At 46.6% G+C, this 19,747-nt stretch overlaps 1 protein-coding gene across 1 annotated transcript in view; it reads left to right on the top strand.

The window, feature by feature from the left end:
* Positions 1 to 16,425, top strand: part of SEPTIN12 (septin 12) — an 85,396-nt gene extending 68,971 nt beyond the window's left edge. Inside the window, exons 8-12 of the mRNA XM_082199082.1 lie at positions 6,940 to 7,057; positions 8,464 to 8,559; positions 10,008 to 10,104; positions 13,682 to 13,733; positions 15,080 to 16,425. Of these exons, the coding sequence (XP_082055208.1) occupies positions 6,940 to 7,057; positions 8,464 to 8,559; positions 10,008 to 10,104; positions 13,682 to 13,733; positions 15,080 to 15,230 (514 nt within the window). The 3' untranslated portion in view covers positions 15,231 to 16,425. The remainder of the gene's footprint in view (positions 1 to 6,939; positions 7,058 to 8,463; positions 8,560 to 10,007; positions 10,105 to 13,681; positions 13,734 to 15,079) is intronic.
* The last annotated feature ends 3,322 nt before the right edge of the window (positions 16,426 to 19,747 follow it).

The raw sequence follows: 19,747 nt of genomic DNA on the forward strand, positions 1-19,747 counted from the left end.
CATATAACTTATAATACTTTTGCAAATAGTCTTTAAATTTTTTCCAGTCCTCCTCCATTGCTTCTTCTCCCAAGTCTCGAATCCTTGCAGTCATCTCGGCTAATTCCATGTAGTTCATCAGTTGCGTATGCCAGTCCTCCAGTGTGGGCAAATCTTGGGTCTTCCAATGCTTAGCGATAAGAATTCTTGCTGCTGTTGTAGCGTACATAAAAAAAGTTCTATCCTTTTTAGACACCTTCTGGCCGACAATGCCCAGAAGGAAGGCCTCTGGTTTCTTGGGAAAAGTGTACTTAAACACCTTTTTTAACTCATTATAGATCATTTCCCAGAAGGCCTTCAGTCTTGGGCAGGTCCACCAGAGGTGAAAGAATGTTCCCTCAGCTTCCTTGCATTTCCAACATTTGTTATCGGACAAATGGTAAATCTTAGCTAACTTAACCGGGGTCATGTACCACCTGTATACCATTTTCATAATGTTTTCTTTCAAAGCATTACATGCAGTAAACTTCATACCGGTGGTCCATAACCTTTCCCAGTCATCAGACATAATATTATAACCAATGTCCTGAGCCCATTTTATCATTGCTGATTTAACTGTCTCATCTTGAGTGTTCCATTTAAGCAGCAAGTTATACATTCTCGATAATAACTTGGTCTTTGGTTCAAGCAACTCTGTCTCAAGTTTCGATTTTTCCACCTGGAAACCTGTTTTTTTGTCTAGCTTAAAAACCTCATTAATTTGGGCATAATGCAGCCAATTTTGCACCTTATCCTTTAGTTTTTCAAAGCTCTGCAATCTCCAGTTACCTTCAATATTTTCTATTATTTCCCAATATTTCGGCCAATAAGCCTCCATATTGGTTGTTTTCCGAGCTTTGGCCTCTATTGGTGAGATCCACCTCGGAGTTTTACTTTCCAATAAGTCTTTGTATTTTTTCCAGACCATATATATTGCTTTTCTGACAATATGGTTTTTAAACATTCCATATGATTTACCCTTGTCATACCACAAGTACGCATGCCAACCTAACGAATTGTTGAAGCCTTCCAGATCTAGGACATCAGTGTTTTCTAATAGAATCCAATCTTTCATCCAGCAGAAGGCTGCCGCTTCATAGTATAGCCTTAGGTCCGGCAGGGCAAACCCCCCTCTCTCTTTTGCATCAGTTAATATCTTAAACTTTATTCGGGGCTTTTTGCCCTGCCAGACAAACCTAGAAATGTCCTTCTGCCACTTTCCAAAGCATTCCACTCTGTCCACAATCTGCAAGGCTTGAAACAAAAACAACATCTTTGGCAAAACGTTCATCTTTATAGCTGCAATTCGGCCTAACAAGGATAATTTCAGTCTTGACCAAATTTCTAAATCTTTTTTAACTTCTAACCAACATTTCTCATAATTATCTTTAAATAGATTCAAATTCTTGGAAGACAGATTGACCCCCAGGTATTTCACTTTCTTAACAATATTTAGTTCTGTCTCTTTCTGAAACCCTTCTGTTTCCATGGCCGTCAAGTTTTTCCCTAAGACTTTAGTTTTTTGCTTGTTCAACTTAAAACCCGCCACCCGACCAAATTTCTGGATCAGTTCTAAAACTCTTTTTGTACTGGGTTCTGGCTCCTGTAATGTTAAAACCAGGTCATCTGCAAATGCTTTCAGTTTATATTGTTTCGCTCCGACCCGTATTCCTTGTACCTGCCGATCCTCCCTTATCATGTTCAGCAAAACCTCCAGGACTGAAATAAACAATAAGGGGGATAGGGGGCACCCCTGTCGTGTTCCTTTTTCAATATGAAGTTCTTCTGTCACCACATTGTTCACTATCAACTTAGCTTTTTGTTCTGAATAGATTGCTTCTATTCCATTCTCAAACCCCCTTCCCACTCCCATCCCTTCCAAATTTTTCTTCATAAATTTCCAGGAAATGTTATCAAAGGCCTTCTCCGCATCAATAAAGATCAATACTGCTTTGGTGTTAATATTTGTTTGTAAAAGTTCCAAGATATCAATAATGTTCCTGGTATTGTCAAACAAATGTCTGCCTGGGAGAAAGCCGGCCTGGTCTTTATGGATTATCTCATTTAATACTTTTTTAAATCTGTTGGCCAGAATATCCGCAAATATTTTATAATCCACATTTAGGAGTGAGATGGGACGGTAGTTCTTGAGTTGAGTCTTTTCAGTTTCCACTTTAGGTATCAATGTGATGAATGCTTCTTTCCACGTATCTGGTGCCTTCCCTCCCCCCACAATCTGGTTACAAACCTCCTCTAGTGGTTGTATCAAATAGTCTTTTAACGTCCTATAATACTTGGAGGTAAGTCCATCAGGTCCTGGAGATTTGCCCAACTGCATATTCTGAATGGCATCCTCGATTTCTTGTTGTGTTATTTTACAATTCAAGGTTGATCTCTTCTCTTGAGATATTTCTGGAAGACCATTTTCTTTCAAAAATTGTTCTATCTCGGTTACATCCTCGGGTCCTTGTGTATACAGCTTTTTAAAGTATTTCTGGAAACACTTTCTAATTTCTCCCGGTTTCTGAATGTTCTTTCCTTCAACTTCTAGATTGGTAACGTAGTTTAATTTTTGTCTCTTTTTCAACTGCCAAGCTAGCAGTTTCCCACATTTATTCGCCGATTCAAATGATCTTTGTTTCATTTGTTTAATTCTCCATTCCACTTCTTGGTTAATCAATTGCGCATATTGTGACTGGTGGAATTTAATTTCTCTTAAGGTCTCTTTGGATTTTGGGTTTAATCTTAATTTTTTCTCGCCGTCTCTTATCTTCTCCAATATCTTGTCCTTTTTACCATTCCAGAGTTTTTTCTTAATCGTATTCTGTTGTATCAGAAACCCTCTCATAACAGCTTTGCTCGCGTCCCAGATTGTTCTTTTTTCCACCGAGGTGTTCAAGTTGATTTCAAAATAGTCCTTTAAAGCTTTTTGGGCCTTCTTTACAATCTCTTGATCTCTTAGCAGGTTGTCATTCATTTTCCATCTGAAGGAGTCGGCAGTAGTAAATCTCATTTCCATTTTCAGAGCGTTATGGTCGGAGCAAGTCTTTGGGCAGATTTCTATTTTTGTGGTCTTAGGTGCCAGCCCTCTAGTTGTCCAAATTTGGTCGATCCTTGTCCATGACAGGTGGGCCTCAGAAAAGAAAGTTCCTTCTTTACCTAGGGGGTTTCTCGTCCTCCATGAGTCAATTAAATCCATATTGTCAGTTAGTTCAAAGAAAGTTTTTGGTAGTCTTCCATCTTTAGTCAAATTCTGGTTCTGTGACTTATCCATAAAAGTAGAGACAACCCCATTCATGTCTCCCATCATAATGATGTTAGAATAGTCCAGATAGTCCAATAATGTCTCATGCAGCTTCTTATAAAATTCTGATTTCCCCTCGTTTGGTGCATAAATTCCTAATATCAAAATTTTCTCTCCTTGGGTCGAAATCTCAATAGCCAGGATTCTTCCTTGTTCATCTTTAAACAAAAGTTTCGGTGAAAGAGTCTCTTTGGCGTAAATCACCACGCCTCTCTTCTTGACTCTGTCTGATGAGATGAATTCTTGGCCTAATCTTTTATTTGTTAACACCTTCCTGTGTACCCTTGTCACATGGGTTTCTTGCAAACAAATTATATCCAAATTCTCTTTCTTTAGGATATGGAAGATCCGTTTGCGTTTTTCTGGGGAATTCGCGCCATTAATGTTCCAACTATACAGCTGCAGAGACATCTTGTATCAATCTGTTGTTACTCTTGTGGGGTGTCCTCTTTTTTGTCCGAGTCCGAAGGTGGTAACTCTTTCCCTAACTCTGGTGGTGGCCAAATAGCTGCTCCTTTCTGTAGGTCTTCTCCGTGATCGTGTAGGAACTTCTGGCAATCCTCTTTCGTTTTGATTTTTATCTTCTTTCCTTTGTATTTAAATAAGACACCTTGTGGGAACTCCCACCTGTAAGGTATTCCGTTACCTCTCAAAAGTCCAGTTAGGTCAGTGTAGTTGGCTCTTAGATCCAGTAATTGTTTAGGGATATCTTTGTAAATTTGTGCTCTTCTATCCTGGATCACAAGTGCTTTATTGAAGTGTAAATCAAGTAGCTTGTCTCTCTCCTGTTTAGTCCTTAAAATAATCAAACAGTCTCTAGGCCTGTCCTTCCCAACGACTCTTCCCAATCTAAATGCAGTCGTTATTTTGAAATCTGTGTCTTGGTTTATACCCCAGAATTTGGAAAATTCTGCCGTTAAAAAGCCGGTCAAATCCTCTTTCTCAATCTCTGGGATAGAGCGTAATCTCAGGTTATTTTCCCTGTTTCGCAGTTCCACCAAAGACAGGTAGGCCTGCTGGTCTGTAATATGTTTGTGGAGCGGTCTTACCTCTCCTTTCAGTTCCTCCACTCCTTTGGCTGCAGCCTCTGCTTTTCCAATCGCAGCCTCCGCCAATTTTCGATTTTCAGATGTTGCGTCGTTTAAGTTTCCAATATCTTGTGAATGCTTGGCCACCTGTTCCGAAAGTTTGGTAATTGAAGATGTGGCTAAGTCAATTTTTGCAGTTTGATCATCCACTTTTTTGTTCAAAATTGCGAATTGTTGTAACATTTCCTCTAAAAGAGTGTTAGATCCTCCAGATGCCATATCCTCACCTATTGGTTGTTCAGCTTCTTCAGCTGGTGTTGTTGGCGAGGGTGCAGTCTGTAAAACAGCAGGGACTGAAGATCTACGTCCCTGAGAAAACAGGGTTGTTTGTGTCAGTTTGCCTTTCCCTGCCTTCGACGCAGCTCTTGTTTTTACCCTGTCGCTCATTCCACACCTGTCTTTGGATTCAAGGTCAGACTGTCAAAAGTTTCATGAGAAAGGCAGGCGCAAGCGTAAACACTCTAACCACAGAAAGACAAAGCAAAGTTGGTTCTCAGGAAATTGTAAGTCCCAAGTTCCACTAGAGGGAGTAATGTTGCAATTCAGGGAAGAAGAAACAAAATTTCAGACGCCATTAAAGTTCCTTAAGTTAAGTAAATTAACGATGATCCTTGGAAAAGACCTTTTCCCTCTAGCAGAGCTCTCACAGTGTTGCCATAAGTTTCTTAAAAGGTGCAAAGTAGAGTTGTTTAATTGTATCCAACAGTAATGCCTCTAAGTGTCCATTTCAAATTTATAAGTGTATCCGCAAAGTAGCCTTTTGTCCCACTGCAAGTCCGGGACTGGGGGTTTTAAAGTCTTTAGAATTTAGAAAAGTCCAGCAGAGGAGAAAGTCCCCAAATAAGGTACAGAAAATAGCAAGGAAATAAAAGTAACTTGCCTGCTTCAGTTTCCGACTTTTCCGAACGTATGATGTCTCACTTTAAAATCTCTCCGCACTGCTTCCAGCTTGTCAAATCTTTGCTTTTGATCACTAGCATCCTCGGGAGACGGACTTCCTTTTTCTCGCCTCCCGCTTTCAGCCAAATTCATAAATTTGTAATCCAATTTTGAGTAAATCTTACTCACGAGTAGTTGGTTTGTAATCCAATGTAAAAGGAAGAAAGGTCGGCGCTCATCCGCAACAGCCGCGCGGCTTCACTCCCGCAGAAAGAGCGATGAATCCACAGCACCGCTTCCCCTCCGCGCTTCCGGAGCCCCTTACGGGGTCCCTTCTTCGTTTTGGGGGTCGCTCTAGGTGCCCGCCGGATCCCACGGCCACGAGCTCACTCTGCTCGTGGTTTTTCTTAGTGGGTCGTCGCTTTGCCGCAGCGAACGACCCTTTTCTGCGGAGCCCCTCTTCGCAGCGCAAAGAGGACCGCCATTGCTTGCTTCGCGCCGCCTCCGGAAGTCCCATCCGCACAATGTATTTAAAGCAGCATCATACCACTCTGGCTTCCCCCAGAGAATCCTGGGAACTGTAGTTTATTAAAGGTGGTATTGTTCTTAAGGAGACCCCAATTCCCCTCATGGAGCTGCAATTCCCAGAGTTACTTGGGAAGAAGGATTGATGATTTAACCACTCTGGGAATTGTAGCTCTGGGAGAGGAATTGCAGCTCTCAGCACCCTCAACAAACTACAGTTCCCAAGATTCTCAGGGGGAAGACATGACTCTCAAAGTGTGGTAATTGTATGATAAAGATCTGACCTTATACTTCAAGCCTAGAAGGACAAATACCCACCATCAATTATGCAGGGTTGAAGGACCTTACTGCCCCTCCTACAATTAAACATATTTCAACATCAAATTTGTTTTAATATTTATTGGGACATTTGGATGGCTAATATCAACTGAGATAGATTTATTGATGGCCATTGTATTATTAATGTGGGCTGGTGGTTTATTTTTCTTCTTTTCCCCCCTTTTTTTGTTAGGTTAAACTTGCAATAAATTTATTTTATTTTATTTTTAAGGGGTAACTTCTATAGGGCATTATCATCAAGGAGTATTGTAGAACTGAGGAATGTTATTATGTGTAAGCTTTCAAAGAGCAAAGCCCCACTTCTTCAGGTGGGAGGAGCATACAGTGGTACCTCAGGTTAAGTACTTAATTCGTTCCGGAGGTCTGTTCTTAACCTGAAACTGTTCTTAACCTGAAGCACCACTTTAGCTAATGGGGCCTCCCGCTGCCGCCGCGCCGCTGGAGCACAATTTCTGTTCTCATCCTGAAGCAAAGTTCTTAACCTGAAGCACTATTTCTGGGTTAGCGGAGTCTGTAACCTGAAGCGTATGTAACCTGAAGCGCGTGTAACCCGAGGTACCACTGTATTCCCCTTCACCCCAGGCTGCAAAATGAGCCAGTGGAAGTGAAGTGGTTAGGGTGTCAGACTAGGACCTGGGAGGAGATCAGAGTTCAAATGCAGTATAAATGCAGTAAATGCATTTATATTGGATATAAATGCAGTCAATAGAATGTAATAGAATGCAACGTCTTGAGCTGGCCCTTTACATCACTGCTGCAAGAGACTTCCTGTATTTCTCCCATCAGGTTGCGCCCCTTGGATCTGGAGTTCATGAGGCGGCTCAGCAAGATCACCAACGTTGTGCCTGTGATCGCCAAGGCCGACACTCTGACCTTAGAGGAACGCGCAGAGTTCAAACGGAGGGTAAGAAGAGCCTTGGTGGAAGCAGGAGGCAGTGGCAAAGTTTCCTCAAATTTGGGTTGCAATCCTAGCCCTGCATACCTGGGAGTAAGCCCCATTGAATCCAATGGGATTTGCTTCTCAGTAGACACAAGGGTGCTTCCAGACCACCTATTTATTGATCATTCATCCTGATTTGTTTGTATGGAGATAAGAGAGCTTTGGCTTTTTAATGAGTTCCCATTCTGGTCTGTTTGCAGGGTTGTGTCAAAGCAAATGTTATCCCACATACTTCCCAGGGGAGCTTTCCCTCGCTCTCCTTACTACGCAAAGTCTGACCTTTTTCAGGAAGTGGGTTTGTTGCGCAAGACCTCCCAATCAACTGCTAATTGCGCAGCCTGACTTTGCTATTATGTGATGAATCCTTCCCCCAAAATATTGATGGTCTGGAAGCACCCACGATTAGAATTGCACTGTTTTTTTATTATTATTTAGTCAGAAATATCTACAGACAGCTTAATTGCAAAACTGGACTTAAATCCACACTTAACTTTTGCCCCTCCCTTTCCAGGCACAGTACATGACAGAGTCATGTCATTCTTAACAAAATATATATTTCATGTTCAACACATACCCAATTCCGAATAACGGCATTTCTGACTAAACCTTCGCTTCTGCACTTTGACAGTACAAGACTGCAGTCTCATCATACTGTGCACAGTCTCATTTGTGTGCTTTTGTAAGAGAACAGCATGTGAATACTGTACAACCAAATTGTTGTGTGATACGCATGTTGTGTTATGCATACAAGGGTAATGTTTGAAGTGCATGCTTAGTTCAGCAACAATCATGTGGTTATATCTCATATTAGTTGTTGCGATTTGTAATATTCTCAGCAAGTGTGAATATTGTTGTATTTATTATTAACATAAAATCAAGGTCACACTTTGATTTTATATCCTATGTAAAGATTTTTAGCTGGTCCACCCTCCGGGGGGGGGGGCAGACATTTTTCACCAGCACCCAAGTCCACTCTCGGCAGCCCTTCTCACGGTCCCTGACAGCCGCCTTCCGATCTGCATGTCAGTCCAGGTAATGTGAAATCATGTTAGTTTGCTTTGAAATGCAGGTGGAATGAAACCCTCAAGTGCCTGTAGCACTCAGCAAGCATCTGTTTGCCCACCTGCATTCTGACATGGTGCAAGCCGGAAAGAGCTCCTGTACTGTTTGTGCAAAGTGGTGCAAAGTCAAGGCGCAAAGCGGGAGAGAGACCCTGGCACCCTGCAGGCTCCTCATGAGTATCACCACACACTGGACTTGAATTTGCTTTGCTCACATAACTTTCCTTTGCCCTGGCCACGAAGAAGGTACATTTCCAAGTCAGCAAGGGGGAGTTCTGGTCTCAGTGCCAAAAACTTTTCTCTTGGCAGATTCAGGATGACTTGAAGGCCCACGGAATCCATGTTTACCCCCAAGAGGACTTGGATAGCGACCCCGATGACAGGCTTTTGAACGACAAAATACGGGTAAGTGGTGGCAATCTGGAAAGGGGAGAAATTGACTAGGAGTTGCTTTGTGCCTTTTCTCATTGTTGGCACTACAGTCGTACCTTGGAAGTCGAACAGAATCCGTTCCGGAAGTCCTTTCGACTTTCAAAATGTTTGAAAATGAAAGCGCGGCTTCTGATTGGCTGCAAAAAGCTCGGCTTCCAAAAATAGTTCGCAAACCAGAACAGTTACTTCCGGGTTTGCAGCGTTCGGGAGCCAAAACGTTCGGGAACTAAGCTGTTTGAAAACCAAGATACGACTGTATTCTCTCTTGTCTCTTTACATACACATACACACACACACACACACACACACACACACACACGTGATTTGTTTCTCTTATAATATTGCGTTGGAAGTATTTGCCTTTTCGGAAAACAGTACCCTCTGTTTGAATCAGCATTATGTGCCTTCAAACATAGCCAAATGTGATTGGCTATATAACATTGCAGCCCACTTCCTTTTGCTATGTGATCCCTGATTGACTGGGAATGTCCATAGGCCAAGTTTAGGGAGCAGGGACCTCACTCTCAGATACATTCTCCGCTGCCCCGGGCGATCTTAAAATGCTGGCAGGCGGGAGCGAAGCGTTCGCTGCCGACCCCCAGCATTTTAAAATCTCCCCGGGACAGCAGAGAAGTCTCCGCTGTCCTGGGGAGATTTTAAAATGCTGGGGGTCGGCAGCGAACGCTTCGCTCCCGCCCGCCAGCATTTTAAGATCGCCCGGGACAGCAGAGCGAAGGGTTCGCTGCCGACCCCCAGCATTTTAAAATCTCCCCGGGACAGCGGAGGCTTCGCTCCCGCCCACCAGCATTTTAAAATCGCCCCGGGACAGCAGGGGCTTTTAAAATGCTGGCGGTCGGCAGCAAAGCCCTCCTGTCCCCGGAGCTTGCGGGGCGGGAGGTGGGAAGAAGGGCTTTTCTTCCCACCGCCAGCCTTCAGAACAGCCTTCTGAAGGCTGGCAGTGGGAAGAAAAGCCCTTGTTTCCCACCCCCCAGCCTTCAGAAGAGGTCGGGGGACAGACTGTCCCCGGACCTGGTCTGAAGGCGGTTTCCCTAGGAACGCATTAATTGATTTTCAATGCATTCCTATGGGAAACCGTGCTTCGCAAGACGAAAAACTCGCAAGAAGAAAAAACTTGCGGAACGAATTAATTTCGTCTTGCAAGGCACCACTGTATTATTATTTATTTCATTTCACAAAAATTACATATTGTTAAAAAAACAACAACGCAAAGATAATGGAACCAACCCATTATCGGCACCATCCACAGTCTGCAAGTACCAGATGTTCACTAACAAGGCAGGGAAGATGGTGTTCTGCTCCTTTAACAGCATCTACACTTTTTCCACTTCAAGTGCTTTCCAAGAAGGGGGGGGCACCCTTGTTTTTCCCTGAACTGATGCCCCTCTCATTCTCTTAATCAGGAGAAAATCCCCTTTGCAGTGGTGGGAGCCGACAAGGAGCACCAGGTGAATGGGAAGAAAGTCCTGGGCCGCAAGACCAAGTGGGGGATCATCGAAGGTAAACCCTTCTGGACTGGGGAAGCCCTGGAGGAGAACTTGTCCACGTTGGAGGGAAGGGCTGTAGTTCAGTGGTAGAGCATCTTACTTTACATGCAGAAGGTCCCAGGTTCAATCCCTAGGCTCTCCAGGTAGCGCTGGGAGGGACCGCTGCCTGAAATTCTGGAGAGCTGCTGTCAGTCAGTATAGACCATGGGTAGGCAAACTAAGGCCCGGGGACTGGATCCGGCCCAATCGCCTTCTCAATCTGGCCACAGACAGTCCAGGAATCAGCGTGTTTTTACATGAGTAGAACGTGCCCTTTTATTTAAAATGCATCTCTGGCTTATTTGTGGGGCATAGGAATTCGTTCATTTCTATTTTTCAAAATATAGGCTGGCCCCCCACAAGGTCTGAGGGACAGGGGACCGGCCCCCTGCTGAAAAAGTTTGCTGACCCCTGGTATAGACAATACTGAGCTAGGAGGACCAATGTTCTGACTCAGCATAAGGGCAGCTTCCTATGTTCCTATTTAAATCAGCTCTTTAGTCCAGATCATGAGGACTAGAAACTTACTTTCAAGGAAGGATCATATAGCTCAGTGCCAAAGCATCTGCTTTACCTGCAGGAGGTCCCAGGTGCAATCCCCAGCATCTCCAGGTAGGGCTGGGGAAGGGAGAGAGAAACCCCCTGCCTAAAACCCTGCAGAGCTGCTCCCAGTCAGTGTAAGGAATATACTGAGCTAGACGGCCCAATGCTCTGGCTTGGTATAAGACAGCTTCTGCGGCTTTGGGTCCTCCTGCCAACTGCTCACCCAGGAGAGAGGCATCTGGGGGAGTCTTGCTCTGCTTCCTCTCCAATCTTAGGTGCAGAGTTCAACCTGCAGAGCATGGCTTTCCACTCTCCTCCCCACCACCCCATGGTGCATTCCACACTGACAGCAGCAATCTGCCCCATCCATGGGCCAGGATAGTTCTGCTACTCCCACCTGGGGGGGGAAGGATGCTGGCCAAAAGCAGAGGGAGAGGTGCTTTGGGGGAACAAGAATCAAGCAGGGGAATTTTTTCCCTGCCTTTGAGCTGTATTGTCAGAGTGCCGTGCTCTCGTGCACAGAAGCACCCCTGTTTCCCAGAGACGTCCAGAATCCTAGCCCCAAATTAATCTTGTTTGGCACATCGAAATAAATGCTTGTGTGAACTGCCTGCAATAGCGCTAGATCCTGTTGACCGGCTTGCAATACTGTGATCTGACCCAAATGCCTCGCCCCCAAAACTGTTCTAGCTGACAGATTCTGCCCCAGTGGAAGTTTTCCAAACCATCTTCAAGGGCAGCCCCACGCAGAATGCATTGCAATCCACAGGGACATAGGAAGCTCCCTTATAGTACCAAGTCAAGCCATTGGTCTAAGGGCTGACCCAGACCTGCATTTACCCCCTGCTTTCCCCCTGGGATAGGGACGCGGGTGGCGCTGTGGGTTAAACCACAGAGCCTAGGACTTGCTGATCAGAAGGTCGGTGGTTCGAATCCCCGCAATGGGGTGAGCTCCGTTGCTCGGTCCCTGCTCCGGCCAACCGAGCAGTTCGAAAGCATGTCAAAGTGCAAGTAGATAAATAGGCACCACTCCGGTGGGAAGGTAAACAGTGTTTCCGTGTGCTGCTCTGGTTTGCCAGAAGCGGCTTAGTCATGCTGGCCACATGACCCGGAAGCTGTACGCCGGCTCCCTCGGCCAATAAAGCGAGATGAGTGCCACAACCCCAGAGTCGGCCACGACTGGACCTAATGGTCAGGGGTCCATTTTATTTTTCTCCTGGGAAGCCAATCTTTACTGCTGAATTGGAGCAAATGTCAGCCAGGTTTTCTCCAGATTGATGTTTGCTCTGATTTAGCGCTAAAGAGCAGGTTTTCTGGGGAGAAGCAGTGGGGTGAAAGCAAAAGTGGTTGGATTCATGATTTCTAGGCATGAGTCACACAGAAGTGTGGACGAGCCCTGAGTGGCAGCAGTTCACCAGAATTTCTCCAGGGTCTTTCCCGTTCCTACCTGGTGGCCCCAAGGAGTGAGATCTCCCTGCCTAGAGATCCAAGGGGAAAGGCCACAGCTCAGTGACAGAACATCTGGCTTGCACAAAAGAAAGTGTTGGGTTCAGTTCCCAGCATCTCCAGGTAGGGCTAGGAATGCCCTCAGTCTGAAATCCCAGAACGCCCCTCCCAGTCAGTGAGGACAACACTGAGCTAGATGGAGTCTTGCTCTAAGGCAGCTCCCTATGCCTTGGAGGGCTCATGCCTTGAACAGTTGCACATATTGCAAGAATTCTGGGGAAGGGCCACAGCTCACCGGTACAGCATCTGCCTTGCAGACAGAAGCTCTCAGGTTCAATCCCCGGCAACTCCAGGTAGGGCTGGGAATGTCCCCTGCCTGAAACCCTGGGAAGATGCTTCCAGTCAGTGTAGACAGAGAGAGGACAATTGGTCTGATTCAGTATAGGTTCCTGTGACCATGCCAAGCATGTCATCTGCCACTGAGTTGCAGACATGTTGTCGGTTCACCAGGTTGAATTTCGATGTTGCTTCACCAAGTTTAGTTGTAACTTGCTAAAAGTTGCAGTTGTGGGTTCTACACTGCAGGCCTCATCATTTGGGTGGTGGCATCTGAGCTTGCTCTGCTGATTTCCCAGTGTGTCACTAGTGGGGATCGGGGCTCAGGGACTGGCCCAGCTCTGATGTGGCTTGCAGGAAGTTCTTAAGGGCTAAGTGAAGCTCCTGACCAGAATTGCCTTCATACTTTCCAGCTGTCTCTCCCCATCCCTCCACACCACCACAAACACTCTCCACTGGCTTGTATTTAGAAATCTACTGCCCTCTGGTGTTCAGCAGTCTCCTTGCAGGCGTACCTCTAGGGAGCCTGGACCTTCCAAAGCATGGGTAGGCAGACTAAGGCCTGGGGGCCGGATCCAGCCCAATTGCCTTCTAAATCCGGCCTGCAGGCGGTCCAGGAATCAGCGAGTAGAATGTGCCCTTTTATTTAAAATGCATCTCTGGGTTCTTTGTGGGGCATAGGAATTTGTTCATTTTTTTTTTCTTCAAAATATAGCCTGCCCCCCCCACAAGGGCTGAGGGACAGTGGACCGGCCCCCTGCTGAAAAGTTTGCTGACCCCTGTTCCAAAGCATTGCATTATGATCTCCCGATTAGACCCGGCTCACCACAGGTCAGCTGGGGAGCTGGGGGTGTTGCTGAAAGCAGGAGAGAGGAACACTTTGTCTGATCCAGCAGGGCTCTTCTTAGCTCATGTTCCTGCAAGACAGCCTTCCTCAACCCAGCTGTCTTGGACTACAACTCCCATCAGCCCATGCTTTTTGGGTCTCATGGGAGTTGTACTCCAAAATGGATGTGCTGGCTGGGAATGATGGGAGTTGTAGGCCGCAAACATCTGGAGCCCCCTGGTTAGGGAAGTCTGCTATGAGATGGCATGGAACTGCTCTTTCAAGCTTTGGGTGGGGCAAGCAACAGAGACACCTGGCTCAGTCCATCCTTGTCCCCTTCTGACACATTTGCCTTGCTGTCACTGAAAATGTTCAGCTGTCATCTGCGCTTTCCTTTCAGTGGAAAACCCGGCCCACTGTGAGTTTCCTCTGCTGCGGGACCTCCTCATCCGGTGAGTTGTGGGAGTTGGAAGTCTTGCTACTCTTTTTACTTTGAAGGAAGGCTCCCTGTTGAAGCTTTTGAGCATGACTGTCTGACAGGGCAGTGGGGGGTGAAATATGTAAATAAAAACCAGCAGTTTTAAAAACGTATACAGTCAAACCTCGGTTCCTAAATGACTCCATTTTGGAACGTTTCGGCTCTCGAACACCGAAACCCTGGAAGTAAATGCTCTGGTTTTTGAACGTTTTTCAGAAGCTGAAGGACTTCTAGGGAGTTTATTTCTTTTTTTTCTCCATTGACTTTGCTGACCGCCCTTTGATCCTTGGTTGTTGAATGTTTTGGAATTCAAATGGTCTTCTGGAATGGATTACGTTTGACAACCGTGGTTTGACTGTACAGTGGTACCTTGGGTTACATACACTTCAGGTTACAGACGCTTCAGGTTACAGACTCCGCTAGCCCAGAAATAGTACCTCGGGTTAAGAACTTTGCTTCAGGATGAGAACAGAAATTGTGCTCCGGCGGCGCAGCAGCAGGAGGAGGCCCCATTAGCTAAAGTGGTGCTTCAGGTTAAGAACACTTTCAGGTTAAGAACGGACCTCCGGAACAAATTAAGTACTTAACCTGAGGTACCACTGTATCATAAAACAGCATGGCCTATTAATATACAGGTCAAAGTGTTCATGCCTTGGTATGCTTCCTTCAACAACAACAAAGTTTTTAGCAGGACAGCAAAGGTACCTGGCTAATACCAATGGGCAGGGAATTCCAAAGATACAGGTGTCACTGCACCAAAGGATCAGCTCTGCAGGGTTTGAATGGGCATAGATGGGGTCAACCAAGATGACCTTGTTTTCTCAGGGCTCCTCGTGAGCCTGGAACAGGAATGTGACCATTGTAGACCTTCTTTGCCGGGTGAGGACAGAGGGTCTGACAGATGGGGAAGGAGGAAGAGGAAGAAGAAGAAGAAGAAGAAGAAGAAGAAGAAGAAGAAGAAGAAGAAGAAGAACCTTCCCCATCCATCTACAGTGGTACCTCGGGTTAAGTACTTAATTCATTCTGGAGGTCCGTACTTAACCTGAAACTGTTCTTAACCTGAAGCACCACTTTAGCTAATGGGGCCTCCTGCTGCCGCCGCACTGCTGGAGCACGATTTCTGTTCTCATCCTGAAGCAAAGTTCTTAACCTGAAGCACTATTTCTGAGTTAGCGGAGTCTGTAAACTGAAGCGTATGTAACCTGAAGCGCATGTAACCCGTGGTACCACTGTATCTGGCCAGGAGGGAAAGGGTCATTGGAAACCTTGACCTGCCAGGCGGCTCCAACTTCTCCTGCCTCTTTTCCTTTCCCTTCCCAGATCCCACCTGCAGGACCTCAAGGACATCACCCACAGCGTGCATTATGAGCAGTACCGGGCCCAGCGCCTCAACGAGAACAACCTCCTGGCCACGGGCGGCAAGCAGCTGGCCCTGAGCTGCCTCAACGGAGAGTTGGAGAGCCAACTTTGAGCTGCGGGGACAACCTGGCTCGTCTTCCTCCTCTCCAGCCTCAACAGACACCCTCCACCAATAGCTTCAGTGGACTGATTCCCCTCTCCCTCCCCCCGAACCCCTCTTCCGGGAACAGCTGGAGCAGAGTTCCTGAGCCCCCATCTCCTCCGAGCACAAGAAGCAGCTCTTGACTGGGAAATCTCAACTTCGCTGCCGGGCGCCTTCCTGCCCCTTCCTTTCCGTCTGCCTCCTGCTCAGCCTCACACCTCAGAGCAGAAGGACACTGGGAGGGCGAGAGAGCCCAGCAGCCCACCTTCCACCTCTCCACCCTTGGCATCTCACGTGGGACACCGTCCTTTGCCTTGGCTCAGCCTCTGCTTCTGAGCCAAGCAGTGCATGTGGCCCTGGGGAGACCTCCTTGCCGCCTGTTGAGGCTGTCTCCCCCTTCCAGACTCCACTGCTTTGTCAGGCAACCCACTTGTCCCAACGGGCCCTGGCAGAGCCGGCCAATTTCTTTCCTTAACCCTTAAATGACACCACACCCATGTGTGTTTCTTCTATGACATTTTTATCTCCAATATGCTGGCAATACTAGGACAATTCTCCTTCATATTTGTTGGTTGGCAGAGGGGGCATGGGGAGGGGGGAAGGCAGGTGGCAGAGAGCTTTTGAAGGGCCTGTAATGCATGAAAGGTTAAGTCCGCCATCCCTGGGGGCAAAGAGGGAGCCCCATTCCAGACACTCCCAGGCTGGGGTTCTAGCAACTGTCATAGCCCACATGCGAAAGCAAAGAGAATCTTCTGGAGAAGTTTCCACCTCCCAATGTTCCTGCAGGACTTCAGACTGGCTCTTTGGACTACCCTCAGTTTGTAAGAACCAGGGAGGGGGCATCATTTGAAGGCTACTGCATCAAGCCAGGAGGCCAATAACTGGCTTGTACAATAAAAACATCTGTGCTGATTGGAGCAAAATTCCCTCTTCCTATCTCTTGCCCCAGAGAAGAGTCTGGGGTTGGGAATTAAGAGAAGACCATTTTCCAGCTGGTCCCTTGTTGATGCAGGAGCAGTACAGGAGAACAGCGCCATCTCCTGGAAGGAGGTCAGCCTGCCCAGGCTCACGTTTTCATCCTTCTACTTTTATACTCTTGGGCAGGGGGCCTGTGGGCAGATTGTGCTTCTCCAGTTAATCCATTAAAGAGCAACTGTAGAAGGTTGTTGGGTTCTTTGGTTTTGTTTTGCCTGGTTGCTTTGAGTCCTTCTCGAGGGTGAAGCTGGGGACCTCTCTCGGCTCAGGGCTTGCCTTTCAGTGAGCCAATAGAAGATGTTTGGTTCAAGCAGGGTAGCAGGAGAGATGGCAGATCATGCACACACTTTTTACTATTGGCTGCCCCACAAGGCTGTTCCCCCACCCCACTTGCTGCTGCTGTCCAATACAGGCCCCCATGCCTCCTTCCCACTTAAGAAAGCCAGGTGATATCGAGTAGCTCAGTTGGTAGAGCATGAGATGATTAATCTCAGGGTCGTGGGTTTGAGCCCTATATTAGGCAAAATCTTCCTGCATTGCAGGGGGTTGTGCTAGATGACCCTCATGGTCCCTTCCAACTCTACAATGCTATGATTCTCTGGGTACCTGCTGAATGGGTTTAAGCTTCAAACAGTTTTTGCTGCCACAGCAAAATTGTAGCAGTGACACAGATGCTTCTACAGGTTCTCGGGTTTGGTCTTGTTCCCTCATGTACTGGAAGGAAATTGTGCTGAGGGGGATTGTGGGGGGTAGAGAGGAGGGGCAGGTGAGGGAAGAAATTGGATTCAGTTTGCATTTAAAGGCAAACCCATTTAATTCACACTTTCAGAACACAGCCATCCCTCAGAACTGACGCTTCTCCAAATTTTGCAATGCAGTTTACCAGCCAAGTACTGTGCACAAAAATGCATATTATATACTAAAGTGCATACGAATGCATATATTCCTGAATATTTTTTTTAATGCATTATATTTGGGCATGTTACTTTGCCAAAATGTGCAGAATAGTCAAAATTTTGCAAAGAGGTATGCTAGGAGAAATTTGCACAAAATGCTGATGAATTTTCATGAGGATGTTAAATAAAGTTGGGAAATGATGTGCAAATGGGGAGAACTGGACTTAAGACTGGAAGATGAAACTGAGAGAAACCTCAGTGAACATATTTGCCTGTCCCTAGCTGCTGATCCACCATAGGGATTTGAATGGGGGAGGCTGAAACAACTGGACAGCATTTGCTCAGGCAGCCAAATGTCTCCCTCTCCTGTTGTTCTCTGGTGATAGTGGTGAAAAAAGTTAATTTTTCACTATGGTTCCTGAGGATTAGGTTCCCATCTCTGTTGGATGCCATTGTGAATCAATATGGCATGCTGAACCTTCTAATTTTGTTGGTTTCTTAGACATCCCAATCACTGCCAGGTACAAGGTTGTTAGGCAATGAAAGAGAGGTCTACTGCAGGGGTCAGCAAGGTTTACCTTGCCTGGGCTGGTTCACTCCAGTGGAGATCTCTCCGTGAGCCAGATCACGCGGGCGCTCTTTCCGGCGTCTGCACAGACACGATTTCCAGCGTCTGCACAGACACTATTTCCGGTGACGCAGAAGCAAGTCCCTGTGCCGCACTGCACCGGTTTAGCTCAGCGCGCGGGGACTCACTGAGTAGGTGGTTCAGTTCGGGGGCAGCTCATGGGCCGGTTAAACGACGCTCATGGGCCGCAGGTTGCCGACCCCTGGTCTACTGCTATCAGCACAATAATGGGTGAATGGTGGAGGCAAAACTGAAGGACCACGGACAGCTCCGAGTGAGCCACTTGCTCTGACAATGATTGAGAGTCAACCGAGACCCTTTAAGCCTCTGCCTCCAGCCTCCGTCCTGCAGGCTCCATCACCTGGTCCATGACTTCAGAGCCTCTGACCTGAAGATGGGCATTCCTCTGTTCCACAGCCTTCCTTCTGCTGCACTGCCTGCACTGGTTGTGAGCACTGGGAAGGATCTGGTTGCTCAGAGAAGGGTGCCTGTGAGGGTCCGGTCTCTAGTCTGACAGGTCCTGGTGGGGTGATATGACCCTCTGGGATTTTCTGTTCAACAGCCTCAGATTCAAGAGTTTCTATTCATCGGCCAGCGCAACTCAACTCCAAATAAAATAAAATCCTCCACTCTGTGGAACTTCTTTCTTGGTGAGTCAGGCAGTCCCATGTTGAAACCCCCACAAATTTCCACCCACATATCTCCTTTGGCCTCGGGTTTTTGGCCTGCACTGACTTCCTTCATTCCAAGGACAGATCCCTTGGACTTCCACAGCATCTGGGAGACATCCAAAGACCTACCAATGACTTCAAGGAGCTTGCTCAATACATAACCTAAAAGATTACATCACGCTTTGTGCAAATGTTTTCATTTTGTTTTTCTGCAATGGGTGGAGAGGGGGATGTCAGCACAGAGAAAGGGGTGGGGTTGGGGGACAGCCTGAGTTGTTCTGGCTAGAAATTGTATCCACAGATGCATCCATCAAGGCAAAGCAGCTGGGATTCCTCTCTGAGCCGCAGCTAAGCGTTGGAGTTATGATTTTGCTGGATCTGAGCCAAAAAGAGAGAGATCAGCAAGAAGAAAACAGACCCATTTCCAAGACCTCCTGGAAGGGAGGCGTGTCTATAAAGTGAGATCCCTTTTTATTCAAAGGTACAAACATTTTAAAAAACCCTTATTTGCATAGTAAGAAATTTGCTCAGGGTACTGTGTATGGTTGTCTCTTCACAACAGCCTTGCAAGGTAGTTAATGATTGTCCACTGATTGCTTCATAGCCGATTGAGGATTTGAACCTTGGTCTATCCATGCCAGGCTTTGCACCTTAACTGCTACATCGCACCCTCTCTCTCCAGATGAAAAGCATTGACAGCCACTTTCCCACAAGTGCCTGTTCTCAGTGGCATTGCCCATCCCACTTCTCGTGGCATGGGGAGGGGTGGTTTGGAAGGGGGGTGACAATTGCTCAGAAGTGTACTTTGCTGTTGAATCCAATGAAATGTGTTGCTACAAACAATAGTTGAGCTATGAGATTAGGTCTTTCTTAAACTTCTATAAACAAATCCACAGAGTGGATCCCACAGCCGACTTGGAAGTTAAAAGAAGAGGGCAAATGAGGGCAGCCATAAAGGAAGATGGTGTCAACAAGAATCTGTAATCAGAGGAATAACGGCACGATGGGAAACAGAAAAAATAACCCCACACAGCCCTCCATTTCTACGACTACGTCAAACATGCTGCTTTTGAAGCAAATACAGTGGTACCTCGGGTTACATACGCTTCAGGTTACAGACACCGCTAACCCAGAAATAGTGCTTCAGGTTAAGAACTTTGCTTCAGGATGAGAACAGAAATCGTGCTCTGGCGGCGCGGTGGCAGCAGGAGGCCCCATTAGCTAAAGTGGTGCTTCAGGTTAAGAACAGTTTCAGGTTAAGAACGGACCTCTGGAATGAATTAAGTACTTAACCCAAGGTACCACTGTACTGAAATC

Source organism: Podarcis vaucheri (assembly GCF_965113315.1).
Source record: "Podarcis vaucheri genome assembly, chromosome: 14".
NCBI classification, from domain to species: domain Eukaryota; kingdom Metazoa; phylum Chordata; class Lepidosauria; order Squamata; family Lacertidae; genus Podarcis; species Podarcis vaucheri.